Raw genomic sequence first — 23,289 nt, 5'->3', positions numbered from 1 at the left:
TAAATGTTGGGCTTTATAGCGTAATGTGTCTTGTGGTGACGTGAGATGTTATGCTGGACACTATATTCCACATAACAGTGCGGACTCCGCGTCAGATGCAACAACATTTCATTAAACAATTGCTAAGGCAATATAATTTATAATATATTAATTATTACTATTATGCACACAGCAGGAGATGTAGTAATGCACAGAGGAACATATTCTAGTCCACACAGCAATCTCTAGGTGCTGTAATTGAAAGGCAGTGGTTCCCCTGAGTTTAATATTGACCCTGTCTGCTTTGTTTCACCGTTTCTGGTGCATTCTAGGACATGAGTTGCCTGGTTGTGTTCTTCAGTAAACAAACTGAAACTAAGTCAATGAGTCCCCAGTGCCACGAGTCACAGGGACTGATGGCCATTTGCTGATATTTGCGCTGCTGAGCTAGGAGACGCGGAGTCTAAACACGCCCCTGGTCTTTGCCAGAGACCCCCGCAAGGGAGTTTGAAGTATGTTGCAAGGGACGTGCAGGTCGCGGCCCCCCAAGTTAGCTATCAGCGGAGTGGATGGTGAACAGACGTGGTCGTGCAGGCAGAGGTCAAACTGTACTGGCAAAAGCCAAAGGTCAGATACAGCGGGAGCAATCAGGCCGAAGGGAGATCCAGGAGCAGAACCAGAGGGAGCCGGGTCGGTACACAGGAGGTCAGTCAGAGAGCAGGGAAACAGGCTGGAACGTTGGAGCATAGGAAGATCTAGATAATCTGGCGTCTACCTAGTGTTAGGGGCAGATTTAAATAGTGGAGCCCTATTCCTGATTGGAGGCAGCGGCCCGAACAGCTGACCGCTGACGGGAAGTGCAGAGAAGCGTCCCGTTGCTAGGAAACAGAGATGCAAGCGGACACACATGCGCACGGCAATGAAAAGCTCCTGAGGACAGCGTCCTGCTGCCTAGCAACGACCGAGCTGCCGGCAGAGCGAGGCGTCCGTCCCTGGCACCGATGGTGATACCCAGGAGACAGCACAGACTTACGTGGTGTTTTGTGGTGAGATGATCTGGATGTTGTCTTGCGGTGACCTGAGATCTGGTGCTGGTTTCATTTGGTGAGATGTTGTGTTGACACCCGTATCCAGGTCTATATTCAAGTGGAATTTCCATCTGAGGTGCTGACCAATCAATAGCCCCAGTTTCATGTCCCAATTACTGCAAGATTTATGGCTCAAACCAGGAGTGAAAGGGATGTAATCCAAGGCTCATCCGCTCACACTCATGGGATTTGTGTAACATTCATCAGTACTCTAGAAGGGAGTTTCTGCCATACCGGTCATTCACCTATCTGGTACTAACCGAGGATTCCATTTAATTCTCCCAGGTCAAGTTGTAATAGGAGCAAATGCTCCGACAACCCATGAATGCCGGTGTTGCAGTATGTGTTGAAATGAGACCAAATGCTGCATCTAGTCCAGCACCGTCTGCTCGGGCTGCACCCTTCAGAAGACCCTGTATGACTGCCATGTCCAGGAGTCGCAGAGCTGCCACAGATGCCCACATGGCAGGGCGTTACCAGCAGCCTGGGAAGGCCCCTGTGTGGCCCCGCTCCCAGTCCATGACCCTACCGTTGTATATATACTTTATATATTAATAAGCTCAGGATGTGTCATCTGCATCTGTCAAGCAATGTGGTAATAAGAAAACCGTCATTACTAGGAATTCTCTCCTTATAATGCAGAGAGATGCGCACAATCTAATGGGGATTTGGCAGAATGTTTAGTTGAAGACAAAGGTTCCAACAATCCAAATAAAATCATTTATTTAAAACACATTTAAAAATAACACAACTGTCATCAATACGAGAAGAGATCTGGCATGTAACATATACACAGTCACGACAACGTGTGTTATATCTTACAGAACACATGACAAGTCCTCAGCAGTCTAGAACACTTTATAATGAACCAGATATGCTGATATCAGCGCATCCTGGATGATCTACATGTCTGTCATTCTCAGACACATAAGTATCCGGAATAAACAGCTTATCCTGGGAACGTATAATATTCACAGATAAACAAAGAAGGGAGAAAGGAAAGAAATAGTACTATATATTACTAATAATACTAGAAGAAGGCACTCCAGATCCATATGAGGAAAATAATATTTAAAAACATAATCTTTATTAAATATCAATAAAATATAATATCGGGTCGGATATCTCTGACCATTTTAAATATCTATTTGGCAATGGTGAATTATTGTTAAAATTAAAAGAAAAGTGATAAGTAAAGAAAATTAATTAAAAATATCTTTTGTTCAACCCCTAGGTGGAGCCAGCTTCAAAAGGGTTTAAATGTATAATAAGTAGTTCTTGTATGTAACTGGCAGCAAAACTGTATCAATAGAGTGTTGGAATAATCCAAAATGTATGTGCACTCTTAGTTTCTTCATTACACGTCTCCCTCTATGGATTTCACACACTTTCTGTCCCAGAAAAGTGTGATACTGGTAGGTGAATTGGCTGCAATCAAATTGCCCTTAGTCTCCCTGTCTGTCTGTGTATTAGGGAATTTAGATTGTAAGCTCCAATGGGGCAAGGGCTGGAGTGAGTGAGTTCTCTGTACAGCGCTGCGGAATCAGTGGCGCTATATAAATAAATGATGATGATCTTGCACTCAGCGATGTACTACAATTGTTCTCCAATCTTCTGAGTAACTACCACACTTGTAGCTTTTTACCATTACCCACTGTATTTGTCCCTGAGGGATTCTGTTCACAGCTGAAAGACTAAGGGAGCAACTTATAAATGTTCTTCTCACCTTCAAAACAGCAAAGTTTTATATAAAATATGTTTTATCAGATTTCTCAGAATCTGAGACTGTAGACCGGCAGTTGGAGGAGCTATGGCAGTAGTAAGAGGTTCTCGGTTCATTATAATGGTTCTGGTGTAGTGACGTGGTCTGCTTCGTGTGATTGCCGGTGGTGGGCTATGGTTGGTGATGTTGGCTGTATGGTGATGATTCTGGTGTAGTGATGTGGTCAGCATCATGTGATTGCCGGTGGTGTGCTACGGTTGGTGATGTTAGCTGTATGGTGATGATTCTGGTGTAGTGACGTGGTCTGCATCGTGTGATTGCCGGTGGTGTGCTATGGTTGGTGATGTTGGCTGTATGGTGATGATTCTGGTGTAGTGACGTGGTCTGCATCGTGTGATTGCCGGTGGTGGGCTATGGTTGGTGATGTTAGCTGTATGGTGATGATTCGGGTATAGTGACGTGGTCTGCATCGTGTGATTGCCGGTGGTGTGGCATGGTTGGTGATGTTGGCTGTATGGTGATGATCCTGGTGTAGTGATGTGGTCTGCATCGTGTGATTGCCGGTGGTGGGCTATGGTTGGTGATGTTAGCTGTATGGTGATGTTTCGGGTGTAGTGACGTGGTCAGCATCGTGTGATTGCCGGTGGTGTGCTATGGTTGGTGATGTTAGCTGTATGGTGATGATTCGGGTATAGTGACGTGGTCTGCATCGTGTGATTGCCGGTGGTGTGCTATGGTTGGTGATGTTGGCTGTATGGTGATGATTCTGGTATAGTGACGTGGTCTGCATCGTGTGATTGCCGGTGGTGTGCTATGGTTGGTGATGTTGGCTGTATGGTGATGATTCTGGTGTAGTGGCGTGGTCTGCATCGTGTGATTGTCGGTGGTGTGCTATGGTTGGTGATGTTAGCTGTATGGTGATGATTCTGGTGTAGTGACGTGGTCAGCATCGTGTGATTGCCGGTGGTGTGCTATGGTTGGTGATGTTGGCTGTATGGTGATGATTCTGGTGTAGTGACGTGGTCTGCATCGTGTGATTGCCGGTGGTGTGCTATGGTTGGTGATGTTAGCTGTATGGTGATGATTCTGGTGTAGTGACGTGGTCTGCATCGTGTGATTGCCGGTGGTGGGCTATGGTTGGTGATGTTGGCTGTATGGTGATGATTCTGGTGTAGTGACGTGGTCTGCATCGTGTGATTGCCGGTGGTGGGCTATGGTTGGGGATGTTGGCTGTATGGTGATGATTCTGGTGTAGTGACGTGGTCTGCATCGTGTGATTGCCGGTGGTGGGCTATGGTTGGTGATGTTAGCTGTATGGTGATGATTCTGGTGTAGTGACGTGGTCAGCATCGTGTGATTGCCAGTGGTGTGCTATGGTTGGTGATGTTAGCTGTATGGTGATGATTCTGGTGTAGTGACGTGGTCTGCATCGTGTGATTGCCGGTGGTGTGCTATATGGTTGGTGATGTAAGCTGTATGGTGATGATTCTGGTGTAGTGACGTGGTCTGCATCGTGTGATTGCCGGTGGTGTGGCATGGTTGGTGATGTTAGCTGTATGGTGATGATTCGGGTGTAGTGACGTGGTCTGCATCGTGTGATTGCCGGGGGTGTGGCATGGTTGGTGATGTAAGCTGTATGGTGATGATTCGGGTGTAGTGACGTGGTCTGCATCGTGTGATTGCCGGTGGTGTGCTATGGTTGGTGATGTTGGCTGTATGGTGATGATTCGGGTATAGTGACGTGGTCTGCATCGTGTGATTGCCGGTGGTGGGCTATGGTTGGTGATGTTAGCTGTATGGTGATGATTCTGGTGTAGTGACGTGGTCTGCATCGTGTGATTGCCGGTGGTGTGCTATGGTTGGGGATGTTGGCTTTATGGTGATGATTCTGGTGTAGTGATGTGGTCTGCATCGTGTGATTGCCGGTGGTGTGCTATGGTTGGGGATGTTGGCTTTATGGTGATGATTCTGGTGTAGTGACGTGGTCTGCATCGTGTGATTGCCGGTGGTGTGGCATGGTTGGTGATGGTGGCTGTATGGTGATGATTCTGGTGTAGTGACGTGGTCTGCATCGTGTGATTGCCGGTAGTGTGGCACGGTTGGTGATGTTAGCTGTATGGTGATGATTCGGGTGTAGTGACGTGGTCAGCATCGTGTGATTGCCGGTGGTGTGGCACGGTTGGTGATGTAAGCTGTATGGTGATGATTCGGGTGTAGTGACGTGGTCAGCATCGTGTGATTGCCGGTGGTGTGGCATGGTTGGTGATGTTGGCTGTATGGTGATGATTCGGGTGTAGTGACGTGGTCTGCATCGTGTGATTGCCGGTGGTGTGGCATGGTTGGTGATGTTGGCTGTATGGTGATGATTCGGGTGTAGTGACGTGGTCTGCATCGTGTGATTGCCGGTGGTGTGCTATGGTTGGTGATGTTGGCTGTATGGTGATGATTCGGGTATAGTGACGTGGTCTGCATCGTGTGATTGCGGTGGTGTGCTATGGTTGGTGATGTTGGCTGTATGGTGATGATTCTGGTGTAGTGACGTGGTCTGCATCGTGTGATTGCCGGTGGTGTGGCATGGTTGGTGATGTAAGCTGTATGGTGATGATTCTGGTGTAGTGACGTGGTCAGCATCGTGTGATTGCCGGTGGTGTGGCATGGTTGGTGATGTTAGCTGTATGGTGATGATTCTGGTGTAGTGACGTGGTCAGCATCGTGTGATTGCCGGTGGTGTGGCATGGTTGGTGATGTTAGCTGTATGGTGATGATTCTGGTGTAGTGACGTGGTCAGCATCGTGTGATTGCCGGTGGTGTGCTATGGTTGGTGATGTAAGCTGTATGGTGATGATTCTGGTGTAGTGACGTGGTCTGCATCGTGTGATTGCCGGTGGTGTGGCATGGTTGGTGATGTTAGCTGTATGGTGATGATTCTGGTGTAGTGACGTGGTCAGCATCGTGTGATTGCCGGTGGTGTGCTATGGTTGGTGATGTTAGCTGTATGGTGATGATTCTGGTGTAGTGACGTGGTCTGCATCGTGTGATTGCCGGTGGTGTGGCACGGTTGGTGATGTAAGCTGTATGGTGATGATTCGGGTGTAGTGACGTGGTCAGCATCGTGTGATTGCCGTGGTGTGGCATGGTTGGTGATGTTGGCTGTATGGTGATGATTCGGGTGTAGTGACGTGGTCTGCATCGTGTGATTGCCGGTGGTGTGCTATGGTTGGTGATGTAAGCTGTATGGTGATGATTCTGGTGTAGTGACGTGGTCTGCATCGTGTGATTGCCGGTGGTGTGCTATGGTTGGTGATGTTAGCTGTATGGTGATGATTCTGGTGTAGTGACGTGGTCAGCATCGTGTGATTGCCGGTGGTGTGCTATGGTTGGTGATGTTAGCTGTATGGTGATGATTCTGGTGTAGTGACGTGGTCTGCATCGTGTGATTGCCGGTAGTGTGGCACAGTTGGTGATGTTAGCTGTATGGTGATGATTCGGGTGTAGTGACGTGGTCAGCATCGTGTGATTGCCGGTGGTGTGGCACGGTTGGTGATGTAAGCTGTATGGTGATGATTCGGGTGTAGTGACGTGGTCAGCATCGTGTGATTGCCGGTGGTGTGGCATGGTTGGTGATGTTGGCTGTATGGTGATGATTCGGGTGTAGTGACGTGGTCAGCATCGTGTGATTGCCGGTGGTGTGCTATGGTTGGTGATGTTAGCTGTATGGTGATGATTCTGGTGTAGTGACGTGGTCAGCATCGTGTGATTGCCGGTGGTGTGGCATGGTTGGTGATGTAAGCTGTATGGTGATGATTCGGGTGTAGTGACGTGGTCTGCATCGTGTGATTGCCGGTGGTGTGCTATGGTTGGTGATGTTGGCTGTATGGTGATGATTCGGGTATAGTGACGTGGTCTGCATCGTGTGATTGCCGGTAGTGTGCTATGGTTGGTGATGTTAGCTGTATGGTGATGATTCTGGTGTAGTGACGTGGTCAGCATCGTGTGATTGCCGGTGGTGTGGCATGGTTGGTGATGATTCTGGTGTAGTGACGTGGTCAGCATCGTGTGATTGCCGGTGGTGTGGCATTGTTGGTGATGTACGCTGTATGGTGATGATTCTGGTGTAGTGACGTGGTCAGCATCATGTGATTGCCGGCTGTGTGGCATGGTTGGTGATGTTAGCTGTATGGTGATGATTCTGGTGTAGTGACGTGGTCTGTATCGTGTGATTGCGGTGGTGTGGCATGGTTGGTGATGTTAGCTGTATGGTGATGATTCTGGTGTAGTGATGTGGTCTGTATCGTGTGATTGCCGGTGGTGTGCTATGGTTGGTGATGTTAGCTGTATGGTGATGATTCGGGTGTAGTGACATGGTCTGCATCGTGTGATTGCCGGTGGTGTGGCATTGTTGGTGATGTAAGCTGTATGGTGATGATTCTGGTGTAGTGACGTGGTCAGCATCGTGTGATTGCCGGCTGTGTGGCATGGTTGGTGATGTTAGCTGTATGGTGATGATTCTGGTGTAGTGACGTGGTCAGCATCGTGTGATTGCCGGTGGTGTGGCATGGTTGGTGATGATTCTGGTGTAGTGACGTGGTCAGCATCGTGTGATTGCCGGTGGTGTGGCATTGTTGGTGATGTAAGCTGTATGGTGATGATTCTGGTGTAGTGACGTGGTCAGCATCGTGTGATTGCCGGCTGTGTGGCATGGTTGGTGATGTTAGCTGTATGGTGATGATTCTGGTGTAGTGACGTGGTCTGCATCGTGTGATTGCCGGTGGTGTGGTATGGTTGGTGATGTTAGCTGTATGGTGATGATTCTGGTGTAGTGATGTGGTCTTTATCGTGTGATTGCCGGTGGTGTGCTACGGTTGGTGATGTAAGCTGTATAGTGATGATTCGGGTGTAGTGACGTGGTCAGCATCGTGTGATTGCCGGTGGTGTGCTATGGTTGGTGATGTTAGCTGTATGGTGATGATTCGGGTGTAGTGACGTGGTCAGCATCGTGTGATTGCCGGTGGTGTGCTATGGTTGGTGATGTTAGCTGTATGGTGATGATTCGGGTGTAGTGACGTGGTCTGCATCGTGTGATTGCCGGTGGTGTGGTACGGTTGGTGATGTTAGCTGTATGGTGATGATTCTGGTGTAGTGATGTGGTCTGCATCGTGTGATTGCCGGTGGTGTGGTACGGTTGGTGATGTTAGCTGTATGGTGATGATTCTGGTGTAGTGACGTGGTCTGTATCGTGTGATTGCCGGTGGTGTGGCACGGTTGGTGATGTTAGCTGTATGGTGATGATTCGGGTGTAGTGACGTGGTCTGCATCGTGTGATTGCCGGTGGTGTGCTATGGTTGGTGATGGTGGCTGTATGGTGATGATTCTGGTGTAGTGACGTGGTCTGTATCGTGTGATTGCCGGTGGTGTGGCACGGTTGGTGATGTTAGCTGTATGGTGATGATTCGGGTGTAGTGACGTGGTCAGCATCGTGTGATTGCCGGTGGTGTGCTATGGTTGGTGATGGTGGCTGTATGGTGATGATTCGGGTGTAGTGACGTGGTCAGCATCGTGTGATTGCCGGTGGTGTGCTATGGTTGGTGATGTCAGCTGTATGGTGATGATTCTGGTGTAGTGACGTGGTCTGCATCGTGTGATTGCCGGTGGTGTGGTACGGTTGGTGATATTAGCTGTATGGTGATGATTCTGGTGTAGTGACGTGGTCTGCATCGTGTGATTGCCGGTGGTGTGCTATGGTTGGTGATGTTAGCTGTATGGTGATGATTCTAGTGTAGTGACGTGGTCTGTATCGTGTGATTGCCGGTGGTGTGCTATGGTTGGTGATGTTAGCTGTATGGTGATGATTCTGGTGTAGTGACGTGGTCTGCATCATGTGATTGCCGGTGGTGTGCTATGGTTGGTGATGTAAGCTGTATGGTGATGATTCTGATGTAGTGATGTGGTCAGCATCATGTGATTGCCGGTGGTGTGCTATGGTTGGTGATGTAAGCTGTATGGTGATGATTCTGGTGTAGTGACGTGGTCAGCATCGTGTGATTGCCGGTAGTGTGGCATGGTTGGTGATGTTGGCTGTATGGTGATGATTCTGGTGTAGTGACGTTGTCAGCATCGTGTGATTGCCGGTGGTGTGGTACGGTTGGTGATGTTAGCTGTATGGTGATGATTCTGGTGTAGTGATGTGGTCAGCATCGTGTGATTGCCGGTAGTGTGGCACGGTTGGTGATGTTAGCTGTATGGTGATGTTTCGGGTGTAGTGACGTGGTCAGCATCGTGTGATTGCCGGTAGTGTGGCATGGTTGGTGATGTTAGCTGTATGGTGATGATTCGGGTGTAGTGACGTGGTCTGCATCGTGTGATTGCGGTGGTGTGGTACGGTTGGTGATGTTAGCTGTATGGTGATGATTCGGGTGTAGTGATGTGGTCAGCATCGTGTGATTGCCGGTAATGTGGCATGGTTGGTGATGTTAGCTGTATGGTGATGATTCTGGTGTAGTGACGTGGTCTGCATCGTGTGATTGCCGGTGGTGTGCTATGGTTGGTGATGTTAGCTGTATGGTGATGGTTCGGGTGTAGTGACGTGGTCTGCATCGTGTGATTGCCGGTGGTGTGGCATGGTTGTTGATGTTAGCTGTATGGTGATGATTCTGGTGTAGTGATGTGGTCTGCATCGTGTGATTGCCGGTGGTGTGGCATGGTTGGTGATGTTAGCTGTATGGTGATGATTCTGGTATAGTGACGTGGTCTGCATCGTGTGATTGCCGGTGGTGTGCTATGGTTGGTGATGTTGGCTGTATGGTGATGATTCTGGTGTAGTGATGTGGTCTGCATCGTGTGATTGCCGGTGGTGTGCTATGGTTGGTGATGTTAGCTGTATGGTGATGATTCTGGTGTAGTGACGTGGTCTGCATCGTGTGATTGCCGGTGGTGTGCTATGGTTGGTGATGTTAGCTGTATGGTGATGATTCTGGTGTAGTGATGTGGTCTGCATCGTGTGATTGCCGGTGGTGTGCTATGGTTGGTGATGTTAGCTGTATGGTGATGATTCTGGTGTAGTGACGTGGTCTGCATCGTGTGATTGCCGGTGGTGTGGCATGGTTGGTGATGTTAGCTGTATGGTGATGATTCTGGTGTAGTGACGTGGTCTGCATCGTGTGATTGCCGGTGGTTTGGCATGGTTGGTGATGTTAGCTGTATGGTGATGATTCTGGTGTAGTGATGTGGTCAGCATCGTGTGATTGCCGGTAGTGTGGCATGGTTGGTGATGTTAGCTGTATGGTGATGATTCTGGTGTAATGACGTGGTCAGCATCGTGTGATTGCCGGTGGTGTGGTACGGTTGGTGATGTTAGCTGTATGGTGATGTTTCGGGTGTAGTGACGTGGTCTGCATCGTGTGATTGCCGGTGGTGTGGCATGGTTGGTGATGTTAGCTGTATGGTGATGTTTCGGGTGTAGTGACGTGGTCTGCATCGTGTGATTGCCGGTAGTGTGGCACGGTTGGTGATGTTAGCTGTATGGTGATGATTCTGGTGTAGTGACGTGGTCTGCATCGTGTGATTGCCGGTGGTGTGGCATTGTTGGTGATGTAAGCTGTATGGTGATGATTCTGGTGTAGTGATGTGGTCTGTATCGTGTGATTGCCGGTGGTGTGCTATGGTTGGTGATGTTAGCTGTATGGTGATGATTCTGGTGTAGTGACGTGGTCAGCATCGTGTGATTGCCGGTGGTGTGGCATTGTTGGTGATGTAAGCTGTATGGTGATGATTCGGGTGTAGTGACGTGGTCTGCATCGTGTGATTGCCGGTGGTGTGGCATTGTTGGTGATGTAAGCTGTATGGTGATGATTCTGGTGTAGTGACGTGGTCAGCATCGTGTGATTGCCGGTGGTGTGGCATGGTTGGTGATGATTCTGGTGTAGTGACGTGGTCAGCATCGTGTGATTGCCGGTGGTGTGGCATTGTTGGTGATGTAAGCTGTATGGTGATGATTCTGGTGTAGTGACGTGGTCAGCATCGTGTGATTGCCGGCTGTGTGGCATGGTTGGTGATGTTAGCTGTATGGTGATGATTCTGGTGTAGTGATGTGGTCTGTATCGTGTGATTGCCGGTGGTGTGGTACGGTTGGTGATGTAAGCTGTATAGTGATGATTCGGGTGTAGTGATGTGGTCTGCATCGTGTGATTGCCGGTGGTGTGCTATGGTTGGTGATGTTAGCTGTATGGTGATGATTCGGGTGTAGTGACGTGGTCTGCATCGTGTGATTGCCGGTGGTGTGGTACGGTTGGTGATGTTAGCTGTATGGTGATGATTCTGGTGTAGTGATGTGGTCTGCATCGTGTGATTGCCGGTAGTGTGGCATGGTTGGTGATGTTAGCTGTATGGTGATGATTCTGGTGTTGTGATGTGGTCTGCATCGTGTGATTGCCGGTGGTGTGCTATGGTTGGTGATGTTAGCTGTATGGTGATGATTCTGGTGTAGTGACGTGGTCTGTATCGTGTGATTGCCGGTGGTGTGCTATGGTTGGTGATGTCAGCTGTATGGTGATGATTCGGGTGTAGTGATGTGGTCAGCATCGTGTGATTGCCGGTGGTGTGGTATGGTTGGTGATGTTAGCTGTATGGTGATGATTCTGGTGTAGTGGCGTGGTCAGCATCGTGTGATTGCCGGTGGTGTGCTATGGTTGGTGATGTTAGCTGTATGGTGATGATTCTGGTATAGTGACGTGGTCTGCATCGTGTGATTGCCGGTGGTGTGCTATGGTTGGTGATGTTAGCTGTATGGTGATGTTTCGGGTGTAGTGACGTGGTCTGCATCGTGTGATTGCCGGTGGTGTGCTATGGTTGGTGATGTTAGCTGTATGGTGATGATTCTGGTGTAGTGACGTGGTCAGCATCGTGTGATTGCCGGTGGTGTGCTATGGTTGGTGATGTTAGCTGTATGGTGATGATTCTGGTGTAGTGACGTGGTCAGCATCGTGTGATTGCCGGTGGTGTGCTATGGTTGGTGATATTAGCTGTATGGTGATGATTCTGGTGTAGTGACGTGGTCTGCATCGTGTGATTGCCGGTGGTGTGCTATGGTTGGTGATGTTAGCTGTATGGTGATGATTCTGGTGTAGTGACGTGGTCTGCATCGTGTGATTGCCGGTGGTGTGCTATGGTTGGTGATGTTAGCTGTATGGTGATGATTCGGGTGTAGTGACGTGGTCAGCATCGTGTGATTGCCGGTGGTGTGCTATGGTTGGTGATGTTAGCTGTATGGTGATGTTTCGGGTGTAGTGACGTGGTCTGCATCGTGTGATTGCCGGTAGTGTGGCATGGTTGGTGATGTTAGCTGTATGGTGATGGTTCTGGTGTAGTGACGTGGTCTGCATCGTGTGATTGCCGGTAGTGTGGCATGGTTGGTGATGTTAGCTGTATGGTGATGATTCTGGTGTAGTGACGTGGTCTGCATCGTGTGATTGCCGGTGGTGTGCTATGGTTGGTGATGTTAGCTGTATGGTGATGTTTCGGGTGTAGTGACGTGGTCAGCATCGTGTGATTGCCGGTGGTGTGCTATGGTTGGTGATGTTAGCTGTATGGTGATGATTCGGGTGTAGTGATGTGGTCTGCATCGTGTGATTGCGGTGGTGTGGTACGGTTGGTGATGTCAGCTGTATGGTGATGATTCTGGTGTAGTGATGTGGTCAGCATCGTGTGATTGCCGGTAATGTGGCATGGTTGGTGATGTTAGCTGTATGGTGATGATTCTGGTGTAGTGACGTGGTCTGCATCGTGTGATTGCCGGTGGTGTGGCACGGTTGGTGATGTAAGCTGTATGGTGATGATTCTGGTGTAGTGACGTGGTCTGCATCGTGTGATTGCCGGTGGTGTGCTATGGTTGGTGATGTTAGCTGTATGGTGATGATTCTGGTGTAGTGACGTGGTCTGCATCGTGTGATTGCCGGTGGTGTGGCACGGTTGGTGATGTAAGCTGTATGGTGATGATTCTGGTGTAGTGACGTGGTCTGCATCGTGTGATTGCCGGTGGTGTGCTATGGTTGGTGATGTAAGCTGTATGGTGATGATTCTGGTGTAGTGACGTGGTCAGCATCGTGTGATTGCCGGTGGTGTGGCACGGTTGGTGATGTAAGCTGTATGGTGATGATTCTGGTGTAGTGACGTGGTCAGCATCGTGTGATTGCCGGTGGTGTGGCATGGTTGTTGATGTTAGCTGTATGGTGATGATTCTGGTGTAGTGATGTGGTCTGCATCGTGTGATTGCCGGTGGTGTGGCACGGTTGGTGATGTTAGCTGTATGGTGATGATTCGGGTATAGTGACGTGGTCAGCATCGTGTGATTGCCGGTGGTGTGCTATGGTTGGTGATGTTAGCTGTATGGTGATGATTCGGGTGTAGTGGTGTGGTCAGCATTGTGTGATTGCCGGTGGTGTGCTATGGTTGGTGATGTTAGCTGTATGGTGATGGTTCGGGTGTAGTGACGTGGTCTGCATCGTGTGATTGCCGGTGGTGTGCTATGGTTGGTGATGTTGGCTGTATGGTGATGATTCTGGTGTAGTGATGTGGTCTGCATCGTGTGATTGCCGGTGGTGTGCTATGGTTGGTGATGTTGGCTGTATGGTGATGATTCGGGTATAGTGATGTGGTCAGCATCGTGTGATTGCCGGTGGTGTGCTATGGTTGGTGATGTTAGCTGTATGGTGATGATTCGGGTGTAGTGGTGTGGTCAGCATTGTGTGATTGCCGGTGGTGTGCTATGGTTGGTGATGTTAGCTGTATGGTGATGGTTCGGGTGTAGTGACGTGGTCTGCATCGTGTGATTGCCGGTGGTGTGCTATGGTTGGTGATGTTGGCTGTATGGTGATGATTCTGGTGTAGTGATGTGGTCTGCATCGTGTGATTGCCGGTGGTGTGCTATGGTTGGTGATGTTAGCTGTATGGTGATGATTCTGGTGTAGTGACGTGGTCTGCATCGTGTGATTGCCGGTGGTGTGCTATGGTTGGTGATGTTAGCTGTATGGTGATGATTCTGGTGTAGTGATGTGGTCTGCATCGTGTGATTGCCGGTGGTGTGCTATGGTTGGTGATGTTAGCTGTATGGTGATGATTCTGGTGTAGTGACGTGGTCAGCATCGTGTGATTGCCGGTGGTGTGCTATGGTTGGTGATGTTAGCTGTATGGTGATGATTCTGGTGTAGTGACGTGGTCAGCATCGTGTGATTGCCGGTGGTGTGCTATGGTTGGTGATGTTAGCTGTATGGTGATGATTCTGGTGTAGTGACGTGGTCTGCATCGTGTGATTGCCGGTGGTTTGGCATGGTTGGTGATGTTAGCTGTATGGTGATGATTCTGGTGTAGTGACGTGGTCAGCATCGTGTGATTGCCGGTGGTGTGCTATGGTTGGTGATGTCAGCTGTATGGTGATGATTCGGGTGTAGTGACGTGGTCAGCATCGTGTGATTGCCGGTGGTGTGGCATGGTTGGTGATGTTAGCTGTATGGTGATGATTCTGGTGTAGTGACGTGGTCAGCATCGTGTGATTGCCGGTGGTGTGGCATGGTTGGTGATGTTAGCTGTATGGTGATGATTCTGGTGTTGTGACGTGGTCAGCATCGTGTGATTGCCGGTGGTGTGCTATGGTTGGTGATGTTAGCTGTATGGTGATAATTCTGGTGTAGTGGTGTGGTCAGCATTGTGTGATTGCCGGTGGTGTGCTATGGTTGGTGATGTTAGCTGTATGGTGATGATTCTGGTGTAGTGACGTGGTCAGCATCGTGTGATTGCCGGTGGTGTGCTATGGTTGGTGATGTTAGCTGTATGGTGATGATTCGGGTGTAGTGGCGTGGTCAGCATCGTGTGATTGCCGGTAGTGTGGCACGGTTGGTGATGTTAGCTGTATGGTGATGGTTCTGGTGTAGTGACGTGGTCAGCATCGTGTGATTGCCGGTGGTGTGGCATGGTTGGTGATGTTAGCTGTATGGTGATGATTCTGGTGTAGTGACGTGGTCAGCATCGTGTGATTGCCGGTGGTGTGCTATGGTTGGTGATGTTGGCTGTATGGTGATGATTCTGGTGTAGTGACGTGGTCTGCATCGTGTGATTGCCGGTGGTGTGCTATGGTTGGTGATGTTAGCTGTATGGTGATGATTCGGGTGTAGTGACGTAGTCAGCATCGTGTGATTGCCGGTGGTGTGCTATGGTTGGTGATGTTAGCTGTATGGTGATGATTCTGGTGTAGTGACGTGGTCAGCATCGTGTGATTGCCGGTGGTGTGCTATGGTTGGTGATGTTAGCTGTATGGTGATGATTCTGGTGTAGTGACGTGGTCAGCATCGTGTGATTGCCGGTTGTGCTATGGTTGGTGATGTTAGCTGTATGGTGATGTTTCGGGTGTAGTGACGTGGTCAGCATCGTGTGATTGCCGGTGGTGTGCTATGGTTGGTGATGTCAGCTGTATGGTGATGTTTCGGGTGTAGTGACGTGGTCAGCATAGTGTGATTGCCGTTGGTGTGCTATGGTTGGTGATGTTGGCTGTATGGTGATGATTCTGGTGTAGTGACGTGGTCAGCATCGTGTGATTGCCGGTGGTGTGCTATGGTTGGTGATGTCAGCTGTATGGTGATGTTTCGGGTGTAGTGACGTGGTCAGCATAGTGTGATTGCCGGTGGTGTGCTATGGTTGGTGATGTTGGCTGTATGGTGATGATTCTGGTGTAGTGACGTGGTCAGCATCGTGTGATTGCCGGTGGTGTGGCATGGTTGGTGATGTTAGCTGTATGGTGATGATTCTGGTGTAGTGACGTGGTCTGCATCGTGTGATTGCCGGTGGTGTGCTATGGTTGGTGATGTCAGCTGTATGGTGATGATTCTGGTGTAGTGACGTGGTCTGCATCGTGTGATTGCCGGTGGTGTGCTATGGTTGGTGATGTTAGCTGTATGGTGATGATTCTGGTGTAGTGACGTGGTCTGCATCGTGTGATTGCCGGTGGTGTGCTATGGTTGGTGATGTCAGCTGTATGGTGATGATTCTGGTGTAGTGACGTGGTCTGCATCGTGTGATTGCCGGTGGTGTGCTATGGTTGGTGATGTCAGCTGTATGGTGATGATTCTGGTGTAGTGGCGTGGTCAGCATCGTGTGATTGCCGGTGGTGTGGCATGGTTGGTGATGTTAGCTGTATGGTGATGATTCTGGTGTTGTGACGTGGTCAGCATCGTGTGATTGCCGGTGGTGTGCTATGGTTGGTGATGTTAGCTGTATGGTGATAATTCTGGTGTAGTGGTGTGGTCAGCATTGTGTGATTGCCGGTGGTGTGCTATGGTTGGTGATGTTAGCTGTATGGTGATGATTCTGGTGTAGTGACGTGGTCAGCATCGTGTGATTGCCGGTGGTGTGGCATGGTTGGTGATGTTAGCTGTATGGTGATGATTCTGGTGTTGTGACGTGGTCAGCATCGTGTGATTGCCGGTGGTGTGCTATGGTTGGTGATGTTAGCTGTATGGTGATAATTCTGGTGTAGTGGTGTGGTCAGCATTGTGTGATTGCCGGTGGTGTGCTATGGTTGGTGATGTTAGCTGTATGGTGATGATTCTGGTGTAGTGACGTGGTCAGCATCGTGTGATTGCCGGTGGTGTGCTATGGTTGGTGATGTCAGCTGTATGGTGATGTTTCGGGTGTAGTGACGTGGTCAGCATAGTGTGATTGCCGGTGGTGTGCTATGGTTGGTGATGTTGGCTGTATGGTGATGATTCTGGTGTAGTGACGTGGTCAGCATCGTGTGATTGCCGGTGGTGTGCTATGGTTGGTGATGTCAGCTGTATGGTGATGATTCTGGTGTAGTGACGTGGTCAGCATCGTGTGATTGCCGGTGGTGTGGCATGGTTGGTGATGTTAGCTGTATGGTGATGATTCTGGTGTAGTGACGTGGTCTGCATCGTGTGATTGCCGGTGGTGTGCTATGGTTGGTGATGGTGGCTGTATGGTGATGATTCGGGTGTAGTGACGTGGTCAGCATCGTGTGATTGCCGGTGGTGTGCTATGGTTGGTGATGTCAGCTGTATGGTGATGATTCTGGTGTAGTGACGTGGTCTGCATCGTGTGATTGCCGGTGGTGTGCTATGGTTGGTGATGTTAGCTGTATGGTGATGATTCTGGTGTAGTGACGTGGTCAGCATCGTGTGATTGCCGGTGGTGTGCTATGGTTGGTGATGTCAGCTGTATGGTGATGATTCTGGTCTAGTGGCGTGGTCAGCATCGTGTGATTGCCGGTGGTGTGGCATGGTTGGTGATGTTAGCTGTATGGTGATGATTCTGGTGTAGTGACGTGGTCAGCATCGTGTGATTGCCGGTGGTGTGGCATGGTTGGTGATGTAAGCTGTATGGTGATGATTCTGGTGTAGTGACGTGGTCAGCATCGTGTGATTGCCGGTGGTGTGCTATGGTTGGTGATGTTAGCTGTATGGTGATGATTCTGGTGTAGTGGTGTGGTCAGCATCGTGTGATTGCCGGTGGTGTGCTATGGTTGGTGATGTTGGCTGTATGGTGATGATTCTGGTGTAGTGATGTGGTCAGCATCGTGTGATTGCCGGTGGTGTGGTATGGTTGGTGATGTTGGCTGTATGGTGATGATTCTGGTGTAGTGACGTGGTCAGCATCGTGTGATTGCCGGTGGTGTGCTATGGTTGGTGATGTTAGCTGTATGGTGATGATTCTGGTGTTGTGACGTGGTCAGCATCGTGTGATTGCCGGTGGTGTGCTATGGTTGGTGATGTTAGCTGTATGGTGATAATTCTGGTGTAGTGGTGTGGTCAGCATTGTGTGATTGCCGGTGGTGTGCTATGGTTGGTGATGTTAGCTGTATGGTGATGATTCTGGTGTAGTGACGTGGTCAGCATCGTGTGATTGCCGGTGGTGTGCTATGGTTGGTGATGTTAGCTGTATGGTGATGATTCTGGTGTAGTGGTGTGGTCAGCATCGTGTGATTGCCGGTGGTGTGCTATGGTTGGTGATGTTAGCTGTATGGTGATGATTCTGGTGTAGTGACGTGGTCAGCATCGTGTGATTGCCGGTGGTGTGCTATGGTTGGTGATGTTAGCTGTATGGTGATGATTCTGGTGTAGTGGTGTGGTCAGCATCGTGTGATTGCCGGTGGTGTGCTATGGTTGGTGATGTTAGCTGTATGGTGATGATTCTGGTGTAGTGACGTGGTCAGCATCGTGTGATTGCCGGTGGTGTGCTATGGTTGGTGATGTTAGCTGTATGGTGATGATTCTGGTGTAGTGACGTGGTCAGCATCGTGTGATTGCCGGTGGTGTGCTATGGTTGGTGATGTAAGCTGTATGGTGATGATTCGGGTGTTGTGATGTGGTCAGCATCGTGTGATTGCCGGTGGTGTGCTATGGTTGGTGATGTTAGCTGTATGGTGATAATTCTGGTGTAGTGGTGTGGTCAGCATTGTGTGATTGCCGGTAGTGTGCTATGGTTGGTGATGTTAGCTGTATGGTGATGATTCTGGTGTAGTGACGTGGTCAGCATCGTGTGATTGCCGGTGGTGTGCTATGGTTGGTGATGTCAGCTGTATGGTGATGTTTCGGGTGTAGTGACGTGGTCAGCATCGTGTGATTGCCGGTGGTGTGCTATGGTTGGTGATGTCAGCTGTATGGTGATGTTTCGGGTGTAGTGACGTGGTCAGCATCGTGTGATTGCCGGTGGTGTGCTATGGTTGGTGATGTTAGCTGTATGGTGATGATTCGGGTGTAGTGACGTGGTCAGCATCGTGTGATTGCCGGTGGTGTGCTATGGTTGGTGATGTCAGCTGTATGGTGATGATTCTGGTGTAGTGGCGTGGTCAGCATCGTGTGATTGCCGGTGGTGTGCTATGGTTGGTGATGTTAGCTGTATGGTGATGATTCTGGTGTAGTGGCGTGGTCAGCATCGTGTGATTGCCGGTGGTGTGCTATGGTTGGTGATGTCAGCTGTATGGTGATGTTTCGGGTGTAGTGACGTGGTCTGCATCGTGTGATTGCCGGTGGTGTGCTATGGTTGGTGATGTTAGCTGTATGGTGATGATTCTGGTGTAGTGACGTGGTCTGCATCGTGTGATTGCCGGTGGTGTGCTATGGTTGGTGATGTTAGCTGTATGGTGATGATTCTGGTGTAGTGGCGTGGTCAGCATCGTGTGATTGCCGGTGGTGTGCTATGGTTGGTGATGTCAGCTGTATGGTGATGATTCTGGTGTAGTGACGTGGTCTGCATCGTGTGATTGCCGGTGGTGTGCTATGGTTGGTGATGTTAGCTGTATGGTGATGATTCTGGTGTAGTGGTGTGGTCAGCATCGTGTGATTGCCGGTGGTGTGCTATGGTTGGTGATGTTAGCTGTATGGTGATGATTCTGGTGTAGTGGTGTGGTCAGCATCGTGTGATTGCCGGTGGTATGCTATGGTTGGTGATGTTAGCTGTATGGTGATGATTCGGGTGTTGTGATGTGGTCAGCATCGTGTGATTGCCGGTGGTGTGCTATGGTTGGTGATGTTAGCTGTATGGTGATGATTCTGGTGTAGTGACGTGGTCAGCATCGTGTGATTGCCGGTGGTGTGGCACGGTTGGTGATGTTAGCTGTATGGTGATGATTCTGGTGTAGTGACGTGGTCTGCATCGTGTGATTGCCGGTGGTGTGCTATGGTTGGTGATGTTAGCTGTATGGTGATGATTCTGGTGTAGTGGCGTGGTCAGCATCGTGTGATTGCCGGTGGTGTGCTATGGTTGGTGATGTTAGCTGTATGGTGATGATTCTGGTGTAGTGACGTGGTCTGCATCGTGTGATTGCCGGTGGTATGCTATGGTTGGTGATGTTAGCTGTATGGTGATGATTCGGGTGTTGTGATGTGGTCAGTATCGTGTGATTGCCGGTGGTGTGCTATGGTTGGTGATGTTAGCTGTATGGTGATGATTCTGGTGTAATGACGTGGTCTGCATCGTGTGATTGCCGGTGGTGTGCTATGGTTGGTGATGATTCTGGTGTAGTGACGTGGTCAGCATCGTGTGATTGCCGGTGGTGTGGCATGGTTGGTGATGTTAGCTGTATGGTGATGATTCTGGTGTAGTGACGTGGTCAGCATCGTGTGATTGCCGGTGGTGTGCTATGGTTGGTGATGTTGGCTGTATGGTGATGATTCGGGTATAGTGACGTGATCAGCATCGTGTGATTGCCGGTGGTGTGCTATGGTTGGTGATGTCAGCTGTATGGTGATGATTCTGGTGTAGTGACGTGGTCAGCATCGTGTGATTGCCGGTGGTGTGCTATGGTTGGTGATGTTAGCTGTATGGTGATGATTCTGGTGTAGTGACGTGGTCAGCATCGTGTGATTGCCGGTGGTGTGCTATGGTTGGTGATGTTAGCTGTATGGTGATGATTCTGGTGTAGTGGTGTGGTCAGCATCGTGTGATTGCCGGTGGTGTGCTATGGTTGGTGATGTTAGCTGTATGGTGATGATTCTGGTGTAGTGGTGTGGTCAGCATCGTGTGATTGCCGGTGGTATGCTATGGTTGGTGATGTTAGCTGTATGGTGATGATTCGGGTGTTGTGATGTGGTCAGTATCGTGTGATTGCCGGTGGTGTGCTATGGTTGGTGATGTTAGCTGTATGGTGATGATTCTGGTGTAATGACGTGGTCTGCATCGTGTGATTGCCGGTGGTGTGCTATGGTTGGTGATGATTCTGGTGTAGTGACGTGGTCAGCATCGTGTGATTGCCGGTGGTGTGGCATGGTTGGTGATGTTAGCTGTATGGTGATGATTCTGGTGTAGTGACGTGGTCAGCATCGTGTGATTGCCGGTGGTGTGCTATGGTTGGTGATGTTGGCTGTATGGTGATGATTCTGGTGTAGTGACGTGGTCAGCATCGTGTGATTGCCGGTGGTGTGGCATGGTTGGTGATGTTAGCTGTATGGTGATGATTCTGGTGTAGTGACGTGGTCAGCATCGTGTGATTGCCGGTGGTGTGCTATGGTTGGTGATGTTAGCTGTATGGGGATGATTCTGGTGTAGTGATGTGGTCAGCATCGTGTGATTGCCGGTGGTATACTATGGTTGGGGATGTTAGCTGTATGGTGATGATTCGGGTGTAGTGACGTAGTCAGCATCGTGTGATTGCCGGTGGTGTGCTATGGTTGGTGATGTTAGCTGTATGGGGATGATTCTGGTGTAGTGATGTGGTCAGCATCGTGTGATTGCCGGTGGTGTGCTATGGTTGGTGATGTTAGCTGTATGGTGATGATTCGGGTGTAGTGACGTGGTCAGCATCGTGTGATTGCCGGTGGTGTGCTATGGTTGGTGATGTTAGCTGTATGGTGATGATTCTGGTGTAGTGGCGTGGTCTGCATCGTGTGATTGCCGGTGGTGTGGCATGGTTGGTGATGTCAGCTGTATGGTGATGATTCTGGTGTAGTGACGTTGTCAGCATCGTGTGATTGCCGGTGGTGTGGCACGGTTGGTGATGTTAGCTGTATGGTGATGGTTCTGGTGTAGTGACGTGGTCTGCATCGTGTGATTGCCGGTGGTGTGGCATGGTTGGTGATGTTAGCTGTATGGTGATGGTTCTGGTGTAGTGACGTGGTCTGCATCGTGTGATTGCCGGTGGTGTGGCATGGTTGGTGATGTTAGCTGTATGGTGATGATTCTGGTGTAGTGGTGTGGTCAGCATCGTGTGATTGCCGGTGGTATGCTATGGTTGGTGATGTCAGCTGTATGGTGATGATTCTGGTGTAGTGACGTTGTCAGCATCGTGTGATTGCCGGTGGTGTGCTATGGTTGGTGATGTTAGCTGTATGGTGATGATTCTGGTGTAGTGGTGTGGTCAGCATCGTGTGATTGCCGGTGGTGTGCTATGGTTGGTGATGTTAGCTGTATGGTGATGATTCTGGTGTAGTGACGTGGTCAGCATCGTGTGATTGCCGGTGGTGTGCTATGGTTGGTGATGTAAGCTGTATGGTGATGATTCTGGTGTAGTGACGTAGTCAGCATCGTGTGATTGCCGGTGGTGTGCTATGGTTGGTGATGTAAGCTGTATGGTGATGATTCTGGTGTAGTGATGTGGTCAGCATCGTGTGATTGCCGGTGGTGTGGCATGGTTGGTGATGTTAGCTGTATGGTGATTATTCTGGTGTAGTGACGTGGTCAGCATCGTGTGATTGCCGGTGATGTGCTATGGTTGGTGATGTCAGCTGTATGGTGATGATTCTGGTGTAGTGACGTGGTCAGCATCGTGTGATTGCCGGTGGTGTGGCATGGTTGGTGATGTTAGCTGTATGGTGATTATTCTGGTGTAGTGACGTGGTCAGCATCGTGTGATTGCCGGTGGTGTGGCATGGTTGGTGATGTTAGCTGTATGGTGATTATTCTGGTGTAGTGACGTGGTCAGCATCGTGTGATTGCCGGTGGTGTGCTATGGTTGGTGATGTCAGCTGTATGGTGATGATTCTGGTGTAGTGACGTGGTCAGCATCGTGTGATTGCCGGTGGTGTGCTATGGTTGGTGATGTTAGCTGTATGGTGATGATTCTGGTGTAGTGACGTGGTCAGCATCGTGTGATTGCCGGTGGTGTGCTATGGTTGGTGATGTCAGCTGTATGGTGATGATTCTGGTGTAGTGACGTGGTCTGTATCGTGTGATTGCCGGTGGTGTGCTATGGTTGGTGATGTTAGCTGTATGGTGATGATTCTGGTGTAGTGACGTGGTCAGCATCGTGTGATTGCCGGTAGTGTGGCACGGTTGGTGATATTAGCTGTATGGTGATGATTCGGGTGTAGTGGCGTGGTCAGCATCGTGTGATTGCCGGTAGTGTGGCACGGTTGGTGATGTTAGCTGTATGGTGATGATTCTGGTGTAGTGGTGTGGTCAGCATCGTGTGATTGCCGGTGGTGTGGCATGGTTGGTGATGGTGGCTGTATGGTGATGATTCTGGTGTAGTGACGTGGTCAGCATCGTGTGATTGCCGGTGGTGTGCTATGGTTGGTGATGTTAGCTGTATGGTGATGATTCTGGTGTAGTGGTGTGGTCAGCATCGTGTGATTGCCGGTGGTATGCTATGGTTGGTGATGTTAGCTGTATGGTGATGATTCTGGTGTAGTGACGTGGTCAGCATCGTGTGATTGCCGGTGGTGTGCTATGGTTGGTGATGTTAGCTGTATGGTGATGATTCTGGTGTAGTGGTGTGGTCAGCATCGTGTGATTGCCGGTGGTATGCTATGGTTGGTGATGTAAGCTGTATGGTGATGATTCTGGTGTAGTGATGTGGTCTGCATCGTGTGATTGCCGGTGGTGTACTATGGTTGGTGGTGTTAGCTGTATGGTGATGATTCTGGTGTAGTGGTGTGGTCAGCATCGTGTGATTGCCGGTGGTATGCTATGGTTGGTGATGTTAGCTGTATGGTGATGATTCTGGTGTAGTGACGTGGTCAGCATCGTGTGATTGCCGGTGGTGTGCTATGGTTGGTGATGTTA

General features: G+C 49.8%; 1 protein-coding gene across 1 annotated transcript in view; it reads left to right on the top strand.

The window, feature by feature from the left end:
• Positions 1-23,289, top strand: part of LOC142142541 (uridine-cytidine kinase-like 1) — a 62,206-nt gene that overhangs the window by 27,168 nt on the left and 11,749 nt on the right. The window contains exon 9 of the mRNA XM_075200420.1: positions 869-888. Within this exon, the coding sequence (XP_075056521.1) occupies positions 869-888 (20 nt within the window). The remainder of the gene's footprint in view (positions 1-868; positions 889-23,289) is intronic.

The sequence above is a fragment of the Mixophyes fleayi genome, chromosome 3 (genome assembly GCF_038048845.1).
Source record: "Mixophyes fleayi isolate aMixFle1 chromosome 3, aMixFle1.hap1, whole genome shotgun sequence".
In the NCBI taxonomy this organism is placed as follows: Eukaryota; Metazoa; Chordata; class Amphibia; order Anura; family Limnodynastidae; genus Mixophyes; species Mixophyes fleayi.
Note: the sequence above shows the minus strand (reverse complement) of the source record. Positions and strands in the feature narration are given on the sequence as shown.